The sequence below is a fragment of the Macrotis lagotis genome, chromosome 7 (genome assembly GCF_037893015.1).
Source record: "Macrotis lagotis isolate mMagLag1 chromosome 7, bilby.v1.9.chrom.fasta, whole genome shotgun sequence".
Classification (NCBI taxonomy): Eukaryota; Metazoa; Chordata; class Mammalia; order Peramelemorphia; family Peramelidae; genus Macrotis; species Macrotis lagotis.
Genome location: NC_133664.1, coordinates 128,627,100 through 128,649,218, shown reverse-complemented (window position 1 = coordinate 128,649,218; position 22,119 = coordinate 128,627,100). Strand labels below are relative to the sequence as shown.

At 35.0% G+C, this 22,119-nt stretch overlaps 1 protein-coding gene across 1 annotated transcript in view; it reads right to left on the bottom strand.

The window, feature by feature from the left end:
• Window positions 1-4,478: 4,478 nt before the first annotated feature.
• Window positions 4,479-22,119, bottom strand: part of IQUB (IQ motif and ubiquitin domain containing) — a 109,420-nt gene continuing 91,779 nt past the window's right edge. The window contains 3 exon segments of the mRNA XM_074193806.1: window positions 4,479-5,481; window positions 5,484-5,630; window positions 13,518-13,703. Of these exon segments, the coding sequence (XP_074049907.1) occupies window positions 5,428-5,481; window positions 5,484-5,630; window positions 13,518-13,703 (387 nt within the window). The 3' untranslated portion in view covers window positions 4,479-5,427.

Below are 22,119 nucleotides of genomic sequence, written 5' to 3'. Positions count from 1 at the left end.
CTTCTTGACAGCTAGCCAGCCCTGTGGATAGATCACTGGCCTTGGAGTCATGAGGTTTGGGAGTTCAAGTCCAGCCTCAGACACTTTCCACTTACTGTGTGACCTTGGGCAAGTCACTTCACCCTGATTGCCTCCCATCCAGGGCCCTCTCAAGTCATCTTGATTCATGTCTGGCTACTGGACCTAGATGGCTCTTGAAGAGAAAGTGAGCCTAGTGACTTAGCACAGCATCTCCTCACTCAAATCCAATTCATGTGCTTGTCGTGACATCACCTCCCTGATGTCATGATCCTCTTCAAGAATGAAGGACAAAAGACATCAAAGCAATCTTCTTACAGTACAAAGGAGCATGTCCTCTCCTCTGGCTCAATAACTTTCAATGTCTTCCTTTTACTTCTTAGATAAAAACAAACTATCTTTCTACAATCTGTATTTAGTTTATCTTTTTAGGCTCATTTCACATTATTTCCTTTTTAAAACACTCATCATTCCAAACAAACTGGGCAACTAAAGTCCCTAAACTTAACAGTCTCTTACCTCAATGTGATTATGTTGTCATCTGAAACGCACTCCATTCACATCTTAGAATTTTCTCTTTCAAGGCTTATTTAGTCCAAGTGGCACTGGCTCCAAGAAATCTTACCTGATGCACCCCTCCTCCACTGAAGATAACACAAAAAAATGACCTTTGGTCTCAAAGAACCTTAATTCCACTGAGGGAGAAATACATTGGGAGATAAGTACATTTAAAAATGCATTATTTTAGAAGTAACACTGGTAAACTGAATGTGCCAAGAGGGTGCTGAACAAGATAGTGAATGATTTTGTCTGAAAAAAAGACTTAGGGGAACCTAGACTCTGTTCTTTAAAAAAAATGAGTATTTGTCATGTGGAGGATGACTTGTTCTGATGGCTCCAGATAGCAGAATTAATATCAACAAACAGAAATTACAAAGATATAGATTTAAACTTGAGTGATGTGAATTGAATTAACCAATTCCATCACAAGCTCAGAAGAACCAAAACCACAGGAGGACCAAAGGATAATCAAAAAAGAAATGATAGGCTCGTCTTATAGCAGATTACCAATGATGACTTCAGATAAAAAGTGGTATTCAAGACCCAATAAAGCATTTGTGTGAACAGAAAAAAGGGTTGCTTTGTCAGATATAAGAATGAAGGAGTATACAGATAGACATGTTCAAGTTATTGTTCTATTCTCCACAAAATATTAAAAGACAAAGAAGGGGAACCTCCAAAAGGATGATTTAAGGGAATGAACAGATTTCATATAGGATCAAATCTCAAAAATCAAACCTCTGCTACCATCTAGTGCATCCTGCACCTGAAAAAGAAATCTGCCTGCAAAAACTCTGATAAGCTGTCATCTAGCTTCTTAAAGACTTCAAACAAGAGAACTCACTACTTAATGGAAGACCCCATTCACCCTGCGATATCTGTAACTGTTAAGAGTCAATGAAAACATCACTTTGGAAACCTGAGTTATACCTTACTTGAAAGTCACTAGTCAGGTTAAACCCCCCAAAAAAGTTACTAGCTACCTTATAATATTAGTAATACCAAACAAATGCATACTTTATCTATGTAATATGGATGTATTGCTGAACTGTATGCAAATATATGAGCAAAGGTATAGAAGTTTATTTTTAGACATCAAATCATTTTTTAAATAAATTGTGGGAAATGGATAAAATAAACCTTTTGTTAATTTCTTTCAGAAGCAAATAAGAAGACAGATTCAAATCACTGGAAAAACATCAACTGCTCATGATTAGGCCAAGCTAATATAATAAAGATGTCAATTCTACCCAAATTAAATTACTTATTCAATGCCGTACCAATCAAACTACCAAAAAGTTATTTTACAGAGCTAGAAAAAAATGGTAACAAAATTCATCTGGAGAAACCAAAGGATAAGAATATCAATCAAGGGAATGGATCAAAAGCTATACCAGATCTAAAATTATATATATAAAGCAGCAGAGTAATGGACCAATAGATTAGAGTAGGTACACAAGATACAGTAGTAAATGATTATAGTAATCTACTGTTTGACAACCCCAAAGACATTAGGCTTCTGGAATAAGAACTCACTATTTAACAAAAACTGCTGGGAAAATTGGAAAATGGTATGGCAAATACTAAATATACCTCACATCTCACACCAAGATAAGGTCAAAAAGGGTACAGGATTTTGACAAAAAGGAACTATCAGAAACCAATTAACAAGATAAAGAAATACCGTCTCTGTGCAATCTATGGAAAGGGGAGAAGTTTATGACCAAACAGGAAAACAATTCAGACTGCAAAATGAATGATTTTGACTATATTAAATTAAAAAGGGTTTGCACTAATAAAACCAAGGAAGTCAAGATTAGAAGGAATGCAGAAAGCTAGGGGAAACAATTTTCACAACTAGTGTTTCTGATAAAGGTCTCATTTCTAAAATATATGGATAATTGAATCAAATTTATAAGATTACAAGTCATTTTGAATTGATAAATGGTCAAAGGAGATGAACAGGCAATTTCAGTTGAAGAAATTAGTTTTTATAGTCATGAAAATATGCTTTAAAAACCGTTATCTTATTATGTAATTTTGCTATCACTTATACTTTATTTTTCTTCCTTAATGATATGATTACTCTCTCATCACATTCAACTAGATCATTGTATACCATGGAAACAATGTAAAGATGAACAGACTGCCTTCTGTGGTGGGTGGAGGGAAGCAAGATTAAGGGAAAAATTGTAAGACTCAAAATAAATAAAATCTTTCTTTAAAAAAATTATTCTCTAGCCCAAAGGGCAACAAAAATGTGCATACCCTTTGATCCAGCAATAACACTACTGCGTCTATACCATGAAGAGATTATGAAAAAGGGTAAAACTATTACTTGTACAAAAAATATTCATAACAACTGTTTGTGATGGCAAAGAATTGGAAATTAAGTGAATGTCCTTCAATTGGGGAAATGGCTTAACAAACTGTGGTATATGTATGTCATGGAACACTATTGTTCCATTAGAAACCAGGAGCAATGGGAATTCAGGGAAGTCTGGAAGGATTTGTATGAACTGATGCTGAGTGAGATGAGCAGAAACAAAAAAAATAATGTACACCCTAATAGCAACATGGGGGTGATGACCAACCTTGATGGACTTGCTCATTCCATCAGTGCAACAACCTGGGACAATTTGAGGCTGTCTTCAATGGAGAATACCATCTGTATCCAGAGAAAGAATTATGGACTTTAAACAAAGACCAAAGACTATTACCTTCAAATTAGAAAAAAAAAACATTATCTTATTATGTAATTTTACTATCTCATACTTTATTTTTCTTCCTTAAGGATATGATTTCTCTGTCATCACATTCAACTGAGATCAATGTATAACATGGAACCAATGTAAAGACTGACAGAATGCCTTCTGTGGGGTGGGAGGAGGGAAGCAAGAATGGGAGAAAATTGTAAAACTCAAAATAAATATAATCTTTCTAAAATTTTTTTAAATTATGCTCTAAATCATTATTGATTAGAAAAATGCAAATTAAAACAGCAACTAAGTACCATCTCATCAGATTGGCTAAGATGACAAAAAAAAGGAAAATGATCAATGTTGTAGGGGATATGGGAAGATTGGGACCTTAACGCATCATTGGTGGAATTGTGAACTGATCCAGCCATTTTGGAGAACAATCTGGAACTATCTCAAAGAGCAATAAAACTTTGATCCAGCAATACTAATACTGGGTCTATATCCAAAAGAAAGCATATAAAATGTGAAAAGTCCCACTTGTTCAAAAATATTTTAGAAGCTCTTTTTATAGTGGCAAAGAATTGGAAATTGATGGGATATCCATCAATTGGGAAATGGCTGAACAAATTATGATATATAAATGTAATAGAGTACTATTGTTCTGTAAGAAATCATGAATGAAGAGGCTTTAGAGAAGTATGAAAAGACTTACATGAACTAATACTGAGTGAAGGGAGCCAAACCAAGAAAATATTGTACACATAAACAATAGTGTTGTGAGATGATCACCCATGATGGATGTAGCTCCTCTCAGCAGTTCAGAGATCAAGGACAATTTTAAGTCTTGCTATGGACAATGCCATCCATATCCAGAGATAAAGCCATAGGGTCTGAATGCAGAGTCAAGCATACCATGTTCACTTTTTTAAACTTCTTTTATGTATTTTCTTTCTTTCTCAGGTTTTCTTTTCTTTCCCCTTGGTTCTAATTCTTCTTTCACAACATGACTAATATGGAAATATTCAAAACATAAATGTACAACAGAATGCCGCCATGAGGAAGGGAGAGGGAAGGGAGAGATAGAAAAATGTGGAACTCAAACATTTGTAAATGGATGAATGTTGAAAAACTATCACTGGAAAAATAAAATAAAATTTCAAAGAAAAAATGTTTTAAACTAGAACTTTATTGCTTTATTGTCTTACTATTTGCTTGTCATTTAACTGGTATTGTTTTATGCTTATTCACTATTTAGAACAGGAAAGTAATTCCTTGAGGCATTGATTAGGTGATGAATATATTTTATTCCCACTGATTTCAGGAAGCCTTGGCAATAACAGAAGAGTTTCAGAAAATTTCTCAAGCAAGGAGGGCATTTAATAAGCAAGGAAAGATTCTACTTCAAAATTCTCACAACATTTCTTAAGAGATGAGCAGGGACAATAATTATGTAGATTAAACAGATGAGGAAACAGAGAAATAGAGGATAAACTTGGCAAAGTCTCACAGTTAAGTAAGGGAAGAATCAAACTAAGTACCAGTGTCCAAGGCAAAATCCACTATGACTAATACAAATAAGCCAAGTCTTCCTATGAAATCCTTAATTATATTAAAAAAAAACAGAATATGTTAGAAAAATCCAAGGCACTGTGTTAGAGTAGATAAAAGATTAGTCCTGGTGCCAGGATGATCTAGGTTCAAATACTACCACAGATATACTTAATAGTTATCTTACTAAGAACAAGTTAAATTCAGAGTCTCAGTTTCTTCATCTGCAAAACAAGCATAATGAAGCCAGTAGTAACCTAGCTCACAAAATTCTCATGAGGTTCAAATGAGATAATTTATAATGTATAAAGCACTTTGAAAAAACTTTAAGCATTATTTAAATATCAGTTTTCAAATAATGAGAAAATACATTTTCTTTTTACTTTAAAATAGTGCATATGGTTACAAAGGCATTCTTTGATTTGAACTAATAAAACAACATTAAAATATTTGATGTAAAGATGTTTTATCTTCATAAAAACTTCTCATATTCCCAAAGGTAAATAATTAAGAAATACTACAAAAAGGCACATTGTATTATAGTTATGTTGCTGAATCAGTCACAGAGGAAAACTTTGTATCCTTAAGTGGAGGGCTTTCAAGACATTATAGTTTCCTTATTTTCTTCCTTCTCTAGTTTATCTATTTCCTTTCTTCTTTGTTTAATTTTCTTTCTTCTCTTTTTTCAACTTCTACCTTACCATGATTGAAAAATGCAGCCATCACTGGAATCTGAGAAAAATAGTTCTTAGCTAGAATGTGCTTGTGCCTGATCCTGTGAATAAACACAGGTTCATATCCCTGAAAGAGAAGAAAACCCATATTCTGTTAAACATCACAGACATCGTTTGCTTTGACAAAGCAGTAGAAGTGATCACTGACTTATTGAGAACTTGATGCTTCCTTTCATTACATTTCCTTACAGAAACTCCATTTCTTTTCTGTATCTTTGTACCTTTCTCTTTCAATCTACATATCAGCATTAGAAGCAAACCTGACTTTATGTCAATGTAAGAATTAGTTAGACTTGTACATCAAGTTTTGAGAGCTCTGGGGTAGTAGTGTCAAACTCAAATGGGGGGAAAGTGCAAATCACTAAAACATAAAAAAGGATTCCTGGAACCAGGCCCTGTATTGACTTAGAAAACCACATATTAACATTATTTATGTTTTATCATATTTTTATTTTGTTAAATATTTCCCAGTTACATTTTAATTGGGTTCTGGCTGAAACCTGTGGGCCCCATATTTGATACCTCTGCTCTGGGGACCATTTAGTGTTGGGGGGTTAGAGATAAATGATCTGAAAAGTTAACAGACTTCTACCAGTGACTATGTAATTTTCAGGGAAAGAATTTACATCCTGGGTGAATTTATCTAGCTGGCTGACTATGAGAAGAAGAGACAAGACTATAGGGTAATAATGGAAAGGGGTCAGAAGTCAAAAGACTCAGGTTCTAGCCTGCCTCTTCTGTAAATTCTAAGATCCTGAATAAGTCAGTTAAACTTCAAGAGCTTAATTTTATGGTGATTTTTACAAATGGATAATCTCTAAAGGCATTTTCCAGGTTTATAATTCTAAGAATTAAAAGAACAACCTTTCAGACTTGTGCTACCTTCAAATCCAGTATCTTTGTGAACTCCTTGCCTTGACTTTCCATATAACTACTATATTATGTCTAATTCAATAATATTTCTGTCTTTGATGCAGCTCCAGTTTTTTAATCCTTATCCTAAACTTTTACAATTCATCCATTGTCACCATGGTTTCCACTTAAATCCTATTTCCTGAATTGCTCAAATAAATGATGATAAGTATGTACTTGCCTCTGCACACTCTTTTCTTGAGGGGGGGTATTTAAGACAGTCAATAAACATTTATTAAGAACTGTCAACATGGTAGGCACTGTGCTAATTATTAGATATAGGAAGGAAGGAAGGAAGGAAGGAAGGAAGGAAGGAAGGAAGGAAGGAGGGAGGGAGGGAGGGAGGGAGGGAGGGAGGGAGGGAGGAAGGAAGGAAGGAAGGAAGGAAGGAAGGAAGGAAGGAAGGAAGGAAGGAAGGAAGGAAGGAAGGAAAGGAGGGGAGGAGGGAAGGAGAGAAGGAGTGAGGAAGAGAGAAAGAATGGGGTGGGGGAAGAAAGACAAATAGACCCTGCCTTTAAGGAACTTACAATCTAATTGGAGAAGACACTACATTAAAGGTTGAAAAGTTGGGGAGGGGTGGGGAAGAAAATTACCCAGATTCAGGGACATGGTGGAGAAATCAGAGACGTCCCATAGAAGTATAATGTAAGGGACTGTTGTGTGTGGGAGTACTGTAAACTTTCATCACCTGGTGTCCTCAAGACCGGAGCCTTATTTTACTGGTTGATTGTAGAGTGCCGTGGGAGTGGACCAGGGACTGGAGAGGATATTTAAGTACTTGTATTTGGTTTAATAAAAGGAGAACTTGGAGATCTAGGAGAACTTTAAGGAGAACTTGTTATCCTTGTCCTCTGCCCCTTCGACTTTGCCTGGGTAAGGATAGGCTAGCTGGCAGTAACCTAACACATCCTGAGCAGCTAGTCTAACTGGACCTTAACAGTATAACCAGAGGAGAAATGGGATGTCTGAGTGGTGTTCTTTCTTAAATGGGGATTTTGGAGTTCTTGACTCATCCTCAAATCTTTCAGGCAGAGGGAGTGGTGAGGAGGAATACCAAGGCTGATGAAAGATAGACAGTCAGCTAGCTAGATAGATAGAGAAAAATAACTAATATGAATATGCCCCTTTAAAGTTTGCAAAGTACAGGATATCTGCTATCTTATTTAAGCTTCACATTAATCCTATGAGGTAGATGTTACAAGTATTATTCTCATTTAGCTTATAAGGAAAATAAGGAAGAAGGAAGTAAAAAATTCACATACCTCATAAGAAGCAGTCTAAACAAAATCTTTCTCATACTATCCATTATTAATCAATCAACAAGTATTTACTAAGGGTCTATTATGTACCCTCCACTATATGAAGGCACTACAGATATAAAAACAGGGAATGAAACAATCACTACTTGAAGGATGTTTATTTTCTAAAAGGAGAAGACAACAAGGCTTTTATAAGTATATATGAAATAAATATGGGGTCTATCTTTCAAATATATATCCTGAAGCTAGAGACTCCTTGCTAGTTCATTCTTCACATAGTAAAATGAATAATACAAACAAAAATACAACATAACCCTCTCCTCAAAAACATTTAAGGGTATTCCTCTAGAATAAAATACAACTTCCTCAAGTCTGACATTTTTAATGTTTATTCATTTTCAGCCCTATCTGACCCCTAAGTGAGATTTTCTTGGCAGAGTTACTGGAGTACATAAATACTAGTGATTATTACTTTATACTTTTCAAAGTATTTTGTTGTGTATTGCCTCAATTGAATTTACACAATGGCAGGAGGTGAGTGGTCTAGATGTCATTCTACAAAGGTGAGAAGAGAATTCCAAAGAGGTTAAATAATATGCCCAAGGTTATACATTTGATTGGGAGAGGACAGGAAACCCAGCTCTCTACCAGGCACCCAAGCTTTCAATGGAAAGTGTATCAAAGACAGTGGACAAGGAGATTATATTGAGACAATATGTTGTATAGAAATGTTATGGAATATTATTTTGCTGCAAGAAATAAGGAAGAGATATGGAAAGATATATAAACTTATATGGAATGAAATAAGGAGAACCAGAACAATTTATAAATTATAATATCAATATTTTTTAAAATGAACAATTTTGAATAATAGCTAGAATTTATATAATGTTTTTAAAAATGGAAAAACATTTTACAAATATTATCTCATTTTATTCTCACATCCCTAGAAGATAGGAACTATTAAGATTTCCATGAGATAATAGAAGCAAGCAGAAGTTAAGTGACATGCCCAGAATCACTTTCAAGAGCCCAAGGCTAGTTTTGAACACAGATCTTCCTGAGTCTGATCAGTACTCTATCTACTTTTATAGGTTGATAAAGAGTTGAAGAAGAAAATGAACAGAATCAGGAAAAGAATTTTCATAATAACAACACTATAAGGATAAATACCCCCTCAAGATCTTTACAATGCCAGTTGATAAAATATATATTCCATCTATTTCTTGATAGAGGTATTAGATTTAGCATATATAATTTTATATATATGTGTGTATGTATACATATGTGTATATATATATATATATATATATATATATATTCCTTGCAATACATAAGCAGTCCACACCCCACCCCCAGCACACACACATATTATAGCCAATGAGGAAATTGGTATTGCTTGATTGTACATATCTGTTACAAAGAATTTGGGGTTTTTTTCTTTTGTTTAATGAGATGGCAGTGGCAAGGAGAAAAAAAATGGATTTCTGTTCAAGTTTTTAAAAATACCCATTTAAAAATAAAAAGCTTGGAAGTGCTACAGCTATGAAATGTTGTATAAACTTTTTTGTTAGTTTTTGCTTAATTATTTTCTTTTGTTACAAGAGTTCTTATGGAGTGGAAGCAATATAGAAGTTTTTGTAATGTAAAAACAAAGTTTTTAAAAAAATTTAAAAATCAAGTTAGAAAAGCTTAATCTTAATACCAACTACGTAGAACTTCAAATATATCAAGTATATGACCAACACACATTAGTTGCCTGGGAACTTTACAGCAACAATCAAAGGGATTTGACTATTAGATCAAGTAAGAAGAAATGGGCCTGGCTGGGTGATGGCTTCTGCAGATAGCTGTAGTTAAGGGTTAAGAAGCCTAACATCAACTAAAATGGGGTTTTCCAATCCCAAAGGCAAATGTACGAGAATGGAACAAGCTTCAGGGAGAAACAAGCTTTTAACCTTTTTCTGTTAAATGATAAAGCAGTATCTATTTGTGTCAGAAGGCAATGGGCATCCCATTCAAATGAATAAAGTTGAGATAGGCTTAAACAAGTCAATTCACTTCTTGGGACACATACTCAGTTTGGGGGGAGGACAGAAATATCAGTGGCACCAAATATAGGTTGGAACTGAAACTCTAATTTCTATCTCCCCTAGCCCTATCCCCAACTCACTATATTAACATATTAACAACTCTGTTATAGAGAGTATTCAAAGTGTTTTTTCCTAAAAGTTCATAAAGTAGAATTATTTCTGTATTGTGTTTCTCTATCTCCTTATCATGGTTATGGGCCCTCATTCAAGTTTAGTTTCTGAAAAAGGAAGTGATTATTTTTCCTAAATTTTGAGTGGGCAAATACAGCCTATAAATTAAGAGATGTCTGGAAATCCTTAAACCTGCAAACAAAGATAAACTGAGAAGACTTTCTTGTTCTTTCTAAATTGAATGCAAATGCTTTATATCACACTGGCCTCAAACCATAATTATAGGAAATATTTTCAGTCAGCCTGGTTTGGAACTGAAGCTCTACTTACAGAAATCCAATCATATTGGCATCCTAAAATTAGAAATGCATGCAAATAGAACATTTAATTTGATACTGCAGTAATTAGATTAAATACACAAAGGGAGCTATGTGGATTAATTGAAGCAGCATTGGAATCTCAGCTCTGGGAAAGAGGTTCACTCTAGGCCACACTGTCCTAAATGAGATGACACCCATAGTCTTGACTAAATTTCTGGTGACTAAACGTTTATGAGGCAATCTGCCTTATTAAGTATAATATTTAACACTACTGTGATCTTTATTTCATTCCCTAAGGAGAATACAGAAGTACAGTGCAGTGGAGAAAGCCATGGACTTAGAATAGCAGAATCTACTGGGAGACATGGTTCCATGTTCATTTTTCACAAAATTTACCCCATCATCCCCTTGCAATGGGTGGTAAGAATCAGTGAGGTGGCCTGCGGGAACATTCTTTTAATCTTAAAAGGCTGGGGATAGGACTCGACTGTCTTTTTTCTGCCCCAGTACCTTCTCTGAAACTCAGAGCCAACTTAAGGCATTGCCCTAAAGAGAAGGAGAGGCTACGCAACCACGCATGGGTCAGAACCAAGGTCTCCAGGCTTCAAGGCCATCTCTCCACTCAATGAATCACAATACCTCACTGAACCATGTTATATCAGAGCTAGAAACTGCCTGGGAACCCCTCCCTCACTTTATAGATGAGAACACTAAACCTCTGGAAGAGAAAGAGATGTGTTCAAAATCATCCAGGAAGTGGTAGCAGTGGCAAGACCAGGGTTTTTTCTCCATTGCACCCTTATGCCTCTTAATAGTCTAAGGAAAATAAGTTTAAAATTCAATTTAACAAAAACCTATGAATCGCAATGGTCCCTAATCCTACACACATACAGCAGACAAATAAGAAAATCTGCTCAAAATGAGTACTATTTGAAAAGTATTTGCTTTATTTTCCCTCAAGTGACATCTTTCATGGAATTATGGACAGCTGAGATCGATCAATGGTGGACAGAGAATGCAATTCTGCTGCTGAGGAGTCAAACTTCCTTCTGAATTAAATGCATGAATACGCTCTCTGGTCTCATCTCTGGCCTTCAGGGAAAGAGTTCCCTTGGAACAGGGACTCCTCCAATCTGTTCATTAACATGTTCTACCAATTTCATCCCTGACTTCAAATTTAGAAATAATAAATGATATTTCATTTTTGCAATGCTTCTATCATTTATAGTAGCATGAAGCAAATGAATAATGGGGCCCTGAAACTAGGTGACCATATTAAATCTATATTCTATCACAATGATTGCCAGTTAAAGTGAAGTATGACTTTGTAATATAAGAAAACTTATGGGGTTCTCCAATTTCAGGTACTTCTTTAATGACTAAACCTCAGGAAAATAGATGCAAAGGTTCATATTTATAAACCTTTTTCATTTACAGCAATTCCATTTTTAATACATTGAGAACCATCATAAGGAAGTATTCATATTTCAATCAATTTTAGGGTGTTTTCTTTTAATTTTCATACTCTGCTGTGTAAATTTTGATATAAACCCTGAATCTCCAGGACACTTTTTAGAGATTGCCCTCAAGAGTAAGAATGTAATTTATTCTGGGGGCTAATTTAATTCTGGATTTCTAAAACTACCAATAAGCATTGACATTTAGGGACTCTTCAAATTTAATTGTCTTAACAAAAAGAAATGATAGACAGAACTTCCGCCACTGCCAATCTGAGTGGGATCTGAACCAGTGATCCTGAGCTACTTCTCCAACCTTATTAGGAGCCTTCCTCCAAGATGCTGTCCGAAGGAGATCTTTCAGACATGGAAAGAATGACACTGCTATTACAAAAGGCTCAATGAGCCATGCAGAGATATATATGAAGCCAATTCAGAAAATATTTTTATACAACTAAAATCTCTAACATCTGTGTAGAGCTCATTCTCCATCCTGGGCTTATTGTCCTTGCTCCCCTTCCCACATTCTAGAGTTCAGTCCTACTCCTCACACATGATATTCCATTCCCTAGCTCTATGCTTTTGCAAAGGGGCTGCCCCAGCCCCATCTCCTCCCCTTAGAATGCCTAGTTTCCTTCAAAACCACCTAATATCAATTGTGTTTGTACTTAGATATGGAAATGTCATCTCCCCAGAAAGACATGGGCTATTTCATTTTTATCTTCATAAACCTATAGCCTAATACAGTATCTAGCACAAAGTAGGTGATCAAAAAAGTGTTTGAAGAATGAACTATTATCATTTAAACAACTATTCTATTTAAACTGGAAATAGGAAAATGTTGACTATTCAATTTTACAGACTTGTATTTGTATGTTAAGTTATGAGAAGGTTGTAAGATATATATATGTAGGTGGGTGAGGTTACATAATGTATTAATCACTAAAAAATGAAACATCAGAAAAGACAATACAGTCCAGAAAGAACTCTAGCTTGAGAATCAGAGGGCCTAGGTTCATATTTTATCTACCTGGTAACACAATCTGCTCCTTATGTCCCTTTAGATTTAGATCTATGAATCTCTGATGCTCTACCTGCTTTTAACATCTATGAACTAATAACCCTTTATGACTTTGAAAGTTTTTTGCTATTTGTTATCATAGTCTCATAGCAGTACTATAAAGACCGAAATTATTCCCAAATTGCTGATAAATGGAAGTACAGAGAGATTGTGTCACAGAGGAAACTAGAGGCAGAGGTAGGAATGTGAATTGGTATTCAAGCTAAACAATCCTACTCTCTCTTCCCCATACCTGACCCTCCATCTTCCATGTCCATGAGTTTGCCTTCACCATCCCCCAGGCCTCAAATGAACCAACTCTCTCTCCTTGCCACCACCTCACATAATCTCTTTTGTCTTCTTTCAAGACTAACGTAAGTACCACCTTCTACTGAAAGACTTCCCTGATCTCCCCAATTATTGGTTTCCTACTTCCCTAACTACATAGTATCAACTACTTTCTCAGCTTATGGTTTTTCTCTTTATATTTATACTATGTGTATTTTTATATATCAACTTCTCTCCCCTCATTGTAATGAAAGTAAATAACTGTTTCATTCTCTGTATTTTAATTCTAGTGCTTACTGATTAACTGGTCAACTGTCTTCAAACACAGCTACCCATCTAGGTTTCAGAATATGCAATCTGAAAGCAATTAATTTTAACTTTAATAAATTATCAAAACAATTGCCCCCAAACTGCCCTTGAATTTGAAATTAAATAATACTTTAATCTTTCTTACCTCTTCCAAGCTCTGTATTTTGATATGAGCATCTGCTTCATCTTTAGTCAGGAGAATACAATTCCATGGGGCCCATTCCTGTGTTTTGTCCCATCTGACAATGACCAAATCATAGAGATCATCCCAGGCACTGAGGGCTGACTGGGAAGCCCAAATATTCTCAATCAGGTACTGGAGATCTTGCAGCTAGGAATAAAAACAAATCTGAGAAGGAATGGCTAGGCTTAATTCTGGTGTGTTTTTCTAGCTTTTATGTTACATAAAATAGTTTGATTTTAAAATTTCTTTAGCATAGTTAAAATTTTTTAGCATATATACATAAATATATCACTTAAAAGAGTTGTCCCATGGTATCAAAATCCCTTATTTTTATTAAGAGTTATTTATTCTACTCTCTACAGTCTTTTTGGTTCAGTGTTATAGTCCTACCTGGACTTTTACTTAGGACAAGTGATTATTTCTGCCAGAAGATTAAGATAACAACAATATTAACTCTCTTTAACATAGTTCTCTAAGATTTATAAAGCACTATTTATTTTCATGGAAGCCTAGAAACAACTCCAGAAGTCTTTACTGCAGGTATTATTATCCCCCACTTTACAGATGAGGAAACAGGCTCAGAAAGTTTAAGTGGTTTTCCCAGAGTCACAGGTTAATGTCTCAAGATCAAGTCCAGCAACCTTCCCACAACTTATATACTCCAGAGCATATGTGTCATCAGCTATTAGCTATAAGGTACCCTAATTATGTTCAGCACCTGATACTTTTCCAACAGCAAGGGATGGGGTGCCAGGCCTGGAGTCAGGAAGACTCATCTCCATAAGTTCAAATCTGGCCTTGGACACTTCTAAGCTCTGTGACTCTGAGCATGTTAACTCAGTTTGTCTCAGGTTCCTCATCTGCAAAATAAGCTGAAAAGGGACATGGAAAACCACCCTAGTATCTTTACCAAGACAACCTCATTGGGGTAACAAAGAGTCAAACACGACTGAACAACAATGCAGAGGATGGATATTACTATTTCCAAATTGCAGAAGAAAAATGTTTTAAAGACAACAATCTTATGACTTGCCCAGACCACAAGACCCAGGAATCCTGATCTTTCTATCATATTCTGTCTGAGTAACTTCTACTTGTAGATAGAACAATCATTTTGATTGTATTAGGTGAGCATCAAGGTTAGCTTGAAAAATTTATAGCCAATAATTTTTTACTTATTCTTTGTAACTTGCATCATATATTTCATATATTTACTTATAAGTATTCCTTTTCTCTGAAACAAAGTCTAAATATCACTTAGATTTATATCAACAACAAACCTATCAGAAATCATATGATCATATCAATAGATGCTGAAAAAGCTTTTGACAAAATACAGCATCCATTCCTATTAAAAACACTAGAGAATGTAGGAATAAATGGACTGTTCCTTAAAATAATTAGCAGTATCTATCTGAAACCATCAACAAGCATTATATTCAATGGGGAGAAGCTAGAGGCCTTCCCAATAAGATCAGGGGTGAAACAAGGGTGCCCATTATCACCACTACTATTCAATATTGTATTAGAAATGTTTAGAGAAGAAAAAGAAATTGAAGGAATTAGAATTGGGAAGGAAGAGACAAAACTCTCACTCTTTGCAGATGACATGATGGTCTACCTAGAAAATCCCAAGAAATCATCCAAAAAACCACTGGAAACAATTAGCAATTTTAGCAAAGTTGCAGGTTATAAAATAAACCCTCATAAATCCTCAACTTTTCTATATATGTCTAGCAAGATACAGCAGGAAGAGCTAGAAAGAGAAATGCCATTCACAGTAACCTCAGACAATATAAAATACTTGGGAGTCTATTTGCCAAGACAGACTCATAATCTTTTTGAAAATAATTACAAAACACTTCTCACACAAATTAAATCAGATTTAAATAACTGGGCCAATATCAACTGCTCATGGATAGGTAAAGCTAGTATAATAAAAATGACAATTCTACCAAAACTAAACTATCTGTTTAGTGCCCTACCAATCAAAATTCCAAAAAATTACTTTATTGAGTTAGAAAAAATTGTAAGTAAATTCATATGGAGAAATAAAAAGTCAAGAATTGCCAGGAGCTTAATGAAAAAAAAAGTGCAAAAGAAGGTGGCTTAGCCCTACCTGATCTAAAATTATATTATAAAGCATCAGTCATCAAAACTGTTTGGTATTGGCTAAGAAACAGAGTGGTGGACCAGTGGAATAGACTAGGTATAAAGGCAGGAGATGATTATAGTAATCTGCTGTTTGATGAACCCAAAGAGTCCAGCCATTGGGATAAAAACTCCCTCTTTGATAAAAACTGCTGGGATAATTGTAAGTTAGTATGGAAGAAACTTAAATTAGACCAACACCTAACACCCTTTACCAAGATATGATCCAAAGGGTTACAGGACTTAGACATAAAAAAACAATACTATAAGCAAATTAGAAGATCAAGGACTAGTTTACCTGTCAGATCTATGGAAAGGGGAGCAGTTTATGACTAAGGAAGAGTTGGAGAACATCACCAAAAACTAATTAGATGATTTCGATTACATTAAATTAAAAAGCTTTTGCACAGATAAAACCACTGTAACCAAGATCGAAAGAAATGTAGTAAATTGGGAAATAATATTTACAACTAATGATTCTGACAAAGGACTCATTTCTAAAATATACAGAGAACTGAGTCATATTTTTAAAACAAAAAGCCATTCCCCAATTGACAAATGGTCAAAGGATATGCAAAGGCAATTTACAGATGAAGGAGATCAAAGCAATCCATAGCCATATGAAAAAATGCTCTAAATCATTAATTATTAGAGAAATGTAAATTAAAGCTTCTCTGAGGTACTACCTCACACCTCTCAGATTAGCCAATATGACCAGAAAGGATAATGATCATTGTTGGAAGGGTTGTGGGAAATCTGGGACACTATTACACTGTTGGTGGAACTGTGAACTCATCCAGCCCTTCTGGAGAGCTATTTGGAACTATGTCCAAAGGGCAACAAAAATGTGCATACCCTTTGACCCAGCAATATCACTACTGGGTCTATATCCTGAAGAGATGATGAAAAAGGGTAAAAACAAAAATATTTACAAAAATATTTATACAAAAATATTTAAAGCAGCCCCGTTTGTGGTGGCAAAGAATTGGAAATCAAGTAAATGTCCTTCATTTGGGGAATGGCTTAGCAAACTGTGGTATACGTATGTCATGGAACACTATTGTTCTATTAGAAACCAGGAGGGATGGGAATTCAGGGAAGCCTGGAGGGATTTGCATGAGCTGATGCTGAGTGAGATGAGCAGAACCAGAAAAACACTGTATACCCTAAGAGCAACATGGGAGTCATGATCAACCTTGAAGGACTCACTCATCCCATCAGTGCAACAATCAGGAACAATTTGGGGCTGTCTGCAAAGGAGAGTGCCATCTGTATCCAGATAAGGAGCTGTGGAGTTTGAACAAAGTTCAAGGACTATTCCCTTAAATTTACAAACACAGAGATATCTTATTGTCTGATCTTGTTACTACCTCTTAGACTTCTTGTCTCTTCTCTAAGGATATGATTTCTCTCTCATCACACCCAATTTGGATCAAGGTACAACATGGAAACAAAGTAAAGACCGACAAGATTGCTTTCCATGGAGGGGTGGGGGGGAGGGAAGTAAGATTGAGGGGGAAATTGTAAAACTCAAATAATGTCTTTAATAAAAATTAATTTTAAAAAATCAAAAAACTAAATAAATATCACTTAGTTTAAAATGAAGTCCTCATCACATCCAGCATTAAATATAGCACTTTGAGTTTTGCAAGCTATTTTACATGTTAACTTATTTGATCTTCACAAGAAAACTATGAAAGAGGTGCTATTATTACAGATAGTTTTACAGATGAGGAAATGGGGTGCAAGGGGAGGCTAAGTGACTCGCCCAGGGTCAGTCACATTGTTAGTAAGTGTCTGAGGCCACATTTGAACTTGGTCTTGCAAAGAGAAGGAACAGGACTATTCTATTCCACCCAGATACCTTTAGTGATCCTGTACCACTCCTCCTTTGACTAGCAATTATTTTTTTATTTATTTTTTTTTTTGCAAGGCAAATGGGGTCAAGGTGGCTTGCCCAAGGCCACACAGCTAGGTAGACTAGCAATTATTAAATGTCTTTTCTTCTTATAACCTAAACTCAAAGGGTTTTGCTAGAATCAATCGTTCTAAGGCCATATAAAATTATATTCCCCTCCTCTATCTCACAGCATCTCTCTCCTTTTAGCCCAACCAAGGGAAAGTTCCTAAGAGAATGAGCCTTGGATTATAGCAGGTTTTTTCTAAACTTGATACATGAATCATGAGAATTCTTCTAAGGAGAACATGCAAACAAGATAATTGGAGACAGGATAATTTGGACATCACATAGGAAGTACATTCTCTTGAAACCTGACCCTGTTCAACCACATCCCTAAGAACCAAAGGCTTCTCTTTTCCATCATGCCTCAGGGCAATCATCTCTCTAACCAAATAGACACCATTCACATGGACTTCTTCCAAATGGAGAAAACAGTCCAGGTCAAAAATACTGGTGGAATTGCCCAGGTGTTCTTCTAGAGATATTGTGCTAACACAGCAAATGGACTACTTTGTCTCAGACTGAGAAGGAATCATCCAGATTAGCCAATACCTGAATAAACATCTTCTCTATGAAATCCCTGACAAGTGACCATCCCTCTACTTAAAGATCCACAATGACTCAATTTACCCTTTCTGGCTCAGTGGTGGTCTTGAACAAAATCATGTCACGTTTTCTATGGCTCATAGTATCTGTCTATAAAAGTGAACATAGCAGTATTGACATAGCTGTCTATAAAAGTGAACATAACAGTATTGACAAGTAACAAATGTTTAGGGACTAGTTCCCAATAAATATAACTGAAGCATTTCTCTGTTCACAAATATGTAACTGAGCAAAGGAAATAAATGATGATGGAAGCAGATCCCTTTTCCTCAATTCTCTCTGTCCCTTTCAGATTTCTCTCCTTGACCTTGCATCTGCTCTTTCCTTTTCTATTTCCCCTAACAGAGGGGAAAACGTCTGATTTAATTCCATCTCATAGAGAGAAAAGGAGGGGCAGCTAGGTGGCACAGTGGATAGAGCACCAGCCCTGGAGTCAGGAGTACCCGAGTTCAAATCCAACCTCAGACTCTTAATAGATACCTAGCCGTGTAGCCATGGGCAAGCCACTTAACCCTATTTGCCTTGCAAAAAACTAAAAAAAGAGAGAAAAGGAAGACTTGTGAGTTCTTGCCATAAATTCATATAATACTTCAATGGATCTGTGGACAACAAGGTGGACATTCCACAGACACTGATCACAATCCTTTCCTTTATTTGTGTCCTGTAAGATTCTTGCTTATATCTCCCAAAAAACCTTCCATAGGATTCTAATCAATAGACTGGGAAGGGGGATACCTTGCTCTGACACACAAAGAGTCCACCTCCCTTTCTATGATACATCTCTTTGATGATTTCATTTATGCCACTTCTCATGTCCTTGTTTCTATACTGTAGCCTTTGCCTCTGGGGGACTTGTAACTGATTCTTCAAAGATTGCTTTGCCTCATGGTTATATGGCATCATTAGAAGAATATATGTGTTTAAACAAATACAGATTCTAGTTTCAGGGTTACTGAAAGTGTTATTTAATTTTCCAAAAGCAATCTACCCTGCTTCTCTTCCTCCTCTTCCATACTGGGACCAGTCATTGTTCAACTGTAATATGAAACAATTAATCATCTAAACAGGTTTTTTTTTTAGTTTTTGCAAGGCAACTGGGTTAAGTGGCTTGCCCAAGGCCACACGGCTAGGTAATTATTAAGTGTCTGAGGCTAGATTTGAACTCAGGTACTCCTGACTCCAGGGCCGGTGCTCTATCCACTGCACCAGCTAGCCGCCCCTAAACAGGTATTTTCAATCCACCTATACCATTAAACCAATTTTGTTCATGGTTGGGAACCTTATTCAGGAGCCTCTGTAGGAAATCAGGTCTTCATAATAATCCCAAAGTGATACTTCTATCTGGGAGACTTCATCTTTAACTAGGAATAGGAATCCTTTCATTTGAATTCTGCTGCCTTGGACATCCTTCATGATGTTAGCAAACACTTTTGGTGCATATATATGTATGTATATATGTGTGTGTGTGTGTGTGTGTGTGTGTGTGTGTGTGTGTGTGTGTGTGTGTATGTTTTATACGTCACTTAAAATTAGAGAATTATGGAACAAATTTGCCTGTTAAATCTATGATGATATTAGACATTTTCTATTCTCCCTACCTTTCAGTCAATATGTGACTATGGTGATGTGGTTCACCTGTGTTTATGAATTGCAAAATTCTGTCTACTTAGATCTCAAATTTTCCTCAAGGATACCTTGAATACATGGATTGATCAATTTCATAAAGCTAGTTCTAGTGAGATAATATTTCATAACCTTCTGGCTTGGAAAATTGAGACTTCTGTCTCAAAAAACAAAGACAAGGCAATATAACAACATTCAAATATCAAAGTCATTTAAATTGGTCAGTAATTAACCTGTCTCTTAAAGTTTTATAAGATCTAAGTTACTCCCATGCACATTAAAAAAAACTTCAAAACTTTATAGGAAAATAATTTATTTCAAAACTACATATTGAAATAGGAAAAGAAAATTAGACAAGTATTTTCTCAAAATTGAAAAAACATTAAGAGTATCAATTAAGAATAAAAATATCTGGGGCAGCTAAGTGGCACAGTGAATAGAGCACCGGCCCTGGAGTCAGGAGGACCTGAGTTCAAACACTTAATAATTTCCTAGCTGCATCACTTTAGGCAAGTCACTTAACCCCATTGCTTTGCAAAAAAAAAGAATAAAAATATCAATACCATTAAAAGGAAGTGATAATTGATAATTTACTACAATATGTCTCTTTCTATATCTTTATTCTTTCTTCAGCATAATATGAAACAGAATTACATATCTTTTATTCTTCATGTCTGAAATAAGGGCTTTGTCATTCCTATATTTAATTGTATTTTTAATTTCTTCTCCATTTCCATTGTCATTTTTAAAATGAAGAATTAGAATATGTTATCTCTCTACAAAAATTAAATTGTTCTTTAAAGATGTAAAGTTATCTTCTCAATAGGTTCTATAGAAAAAATACAAATGACTTAGATACACCAGTCTATATAACCTGTAATCTGGATTACCTGGATTGTACTTAGCCATGCAAGATTCTATAAAGTACAATATAAGCAATGACTGTCCATGTAAGAATTATTACCAAGATTTTTTAATTAATCATTTACTCACTGACCCTTTTTATACTTTCTTCTTCATAAATTAATTTCTATTCTACCTTTTTAGTAGTTAAGATCTCTGGGTTAATTAAAATTTAAATATATTTAAATGTTTAATGATTTTTTATCTATTTGATAATAAGCATTTTCAAATGAATGAATGAAAATGGAGTTTTTAATCTCATTCCACTAGGCCTAGCAATGCAAATATAGAACTCACATATATAGAACCAATCACAAAAATATGGAAAAAATTTAAACTATTCTTTACTTCAAAAATCTTAGGACAATATAATAGAAATATAAGACCTGGGTTCAAATCTTGCCTACAACACTATGTATGTAACCTTGTGTAATTCACTTAACCTCCATCTTCCCTAGTTTCCTCACCAACAAAATAAGGTTGGCCTCAATGACTTCTAAAATTTCTTCTAACTCTAAATCTATTTCTTCTAGTTCTCTAATGATCTCTTTTGAGATCAGCACAAAAAAATTGCAAAATTAAACTTTTAAACAAACTTTTAAAATTTTGTATCCACTAGTTGCTATAACATTTCAGCAATAGATAACCTAATAATATATTAAATTAAATGTATTAATAAAATATATTAAATGCAACCTAAACACCATGGTTATCACTAAAAATAAGAAACAGTATTGTCACAGCAGTGAATATGATAAAAAAACTAAAGGCTATACATGAGTTTTTATTCTGTTATGTATTTCTAATCATTCTCAAAGTTTATGTTTGTTTCATCTTCTTTCTAGTTACTTGCATTAATCTTGTGTCAGAATATAGACACCGAGTTGAATTGTTGCATATACATTTAAAGATCTTTTTTTTTTCCTTTTAGGTTTTTGCAAGGCAAATAGGGTTAAGTGACTTGCCCAAGGCCACACAGCTTTGAACTCAGGTCCTCCTGACTCCAGGGTCGGTGCTCTATCCACTGCGCCACCTAGCCGTCCCTGCATATACATTTAAAAGTAAAAATGTGAATTTTTTTAAAGTGTCAAAACTGAAATTGATAAGAAGATCTGCTAGATGATGAAAAGAACAAATAATTTCAAAATAGAAAAAGTTTCAAGTGGCAGCTTACAAGAACATATCATATTGCAAATGATACAAAATAATAGAGTTACTTATATTCTGCAACTGAACCCACTATTAGGGATAATGGTACCTTACAGATAATCTAAGAAGGCTAATCCATAATCAAATACCTCCTCTGAGCAGAAATGTTTT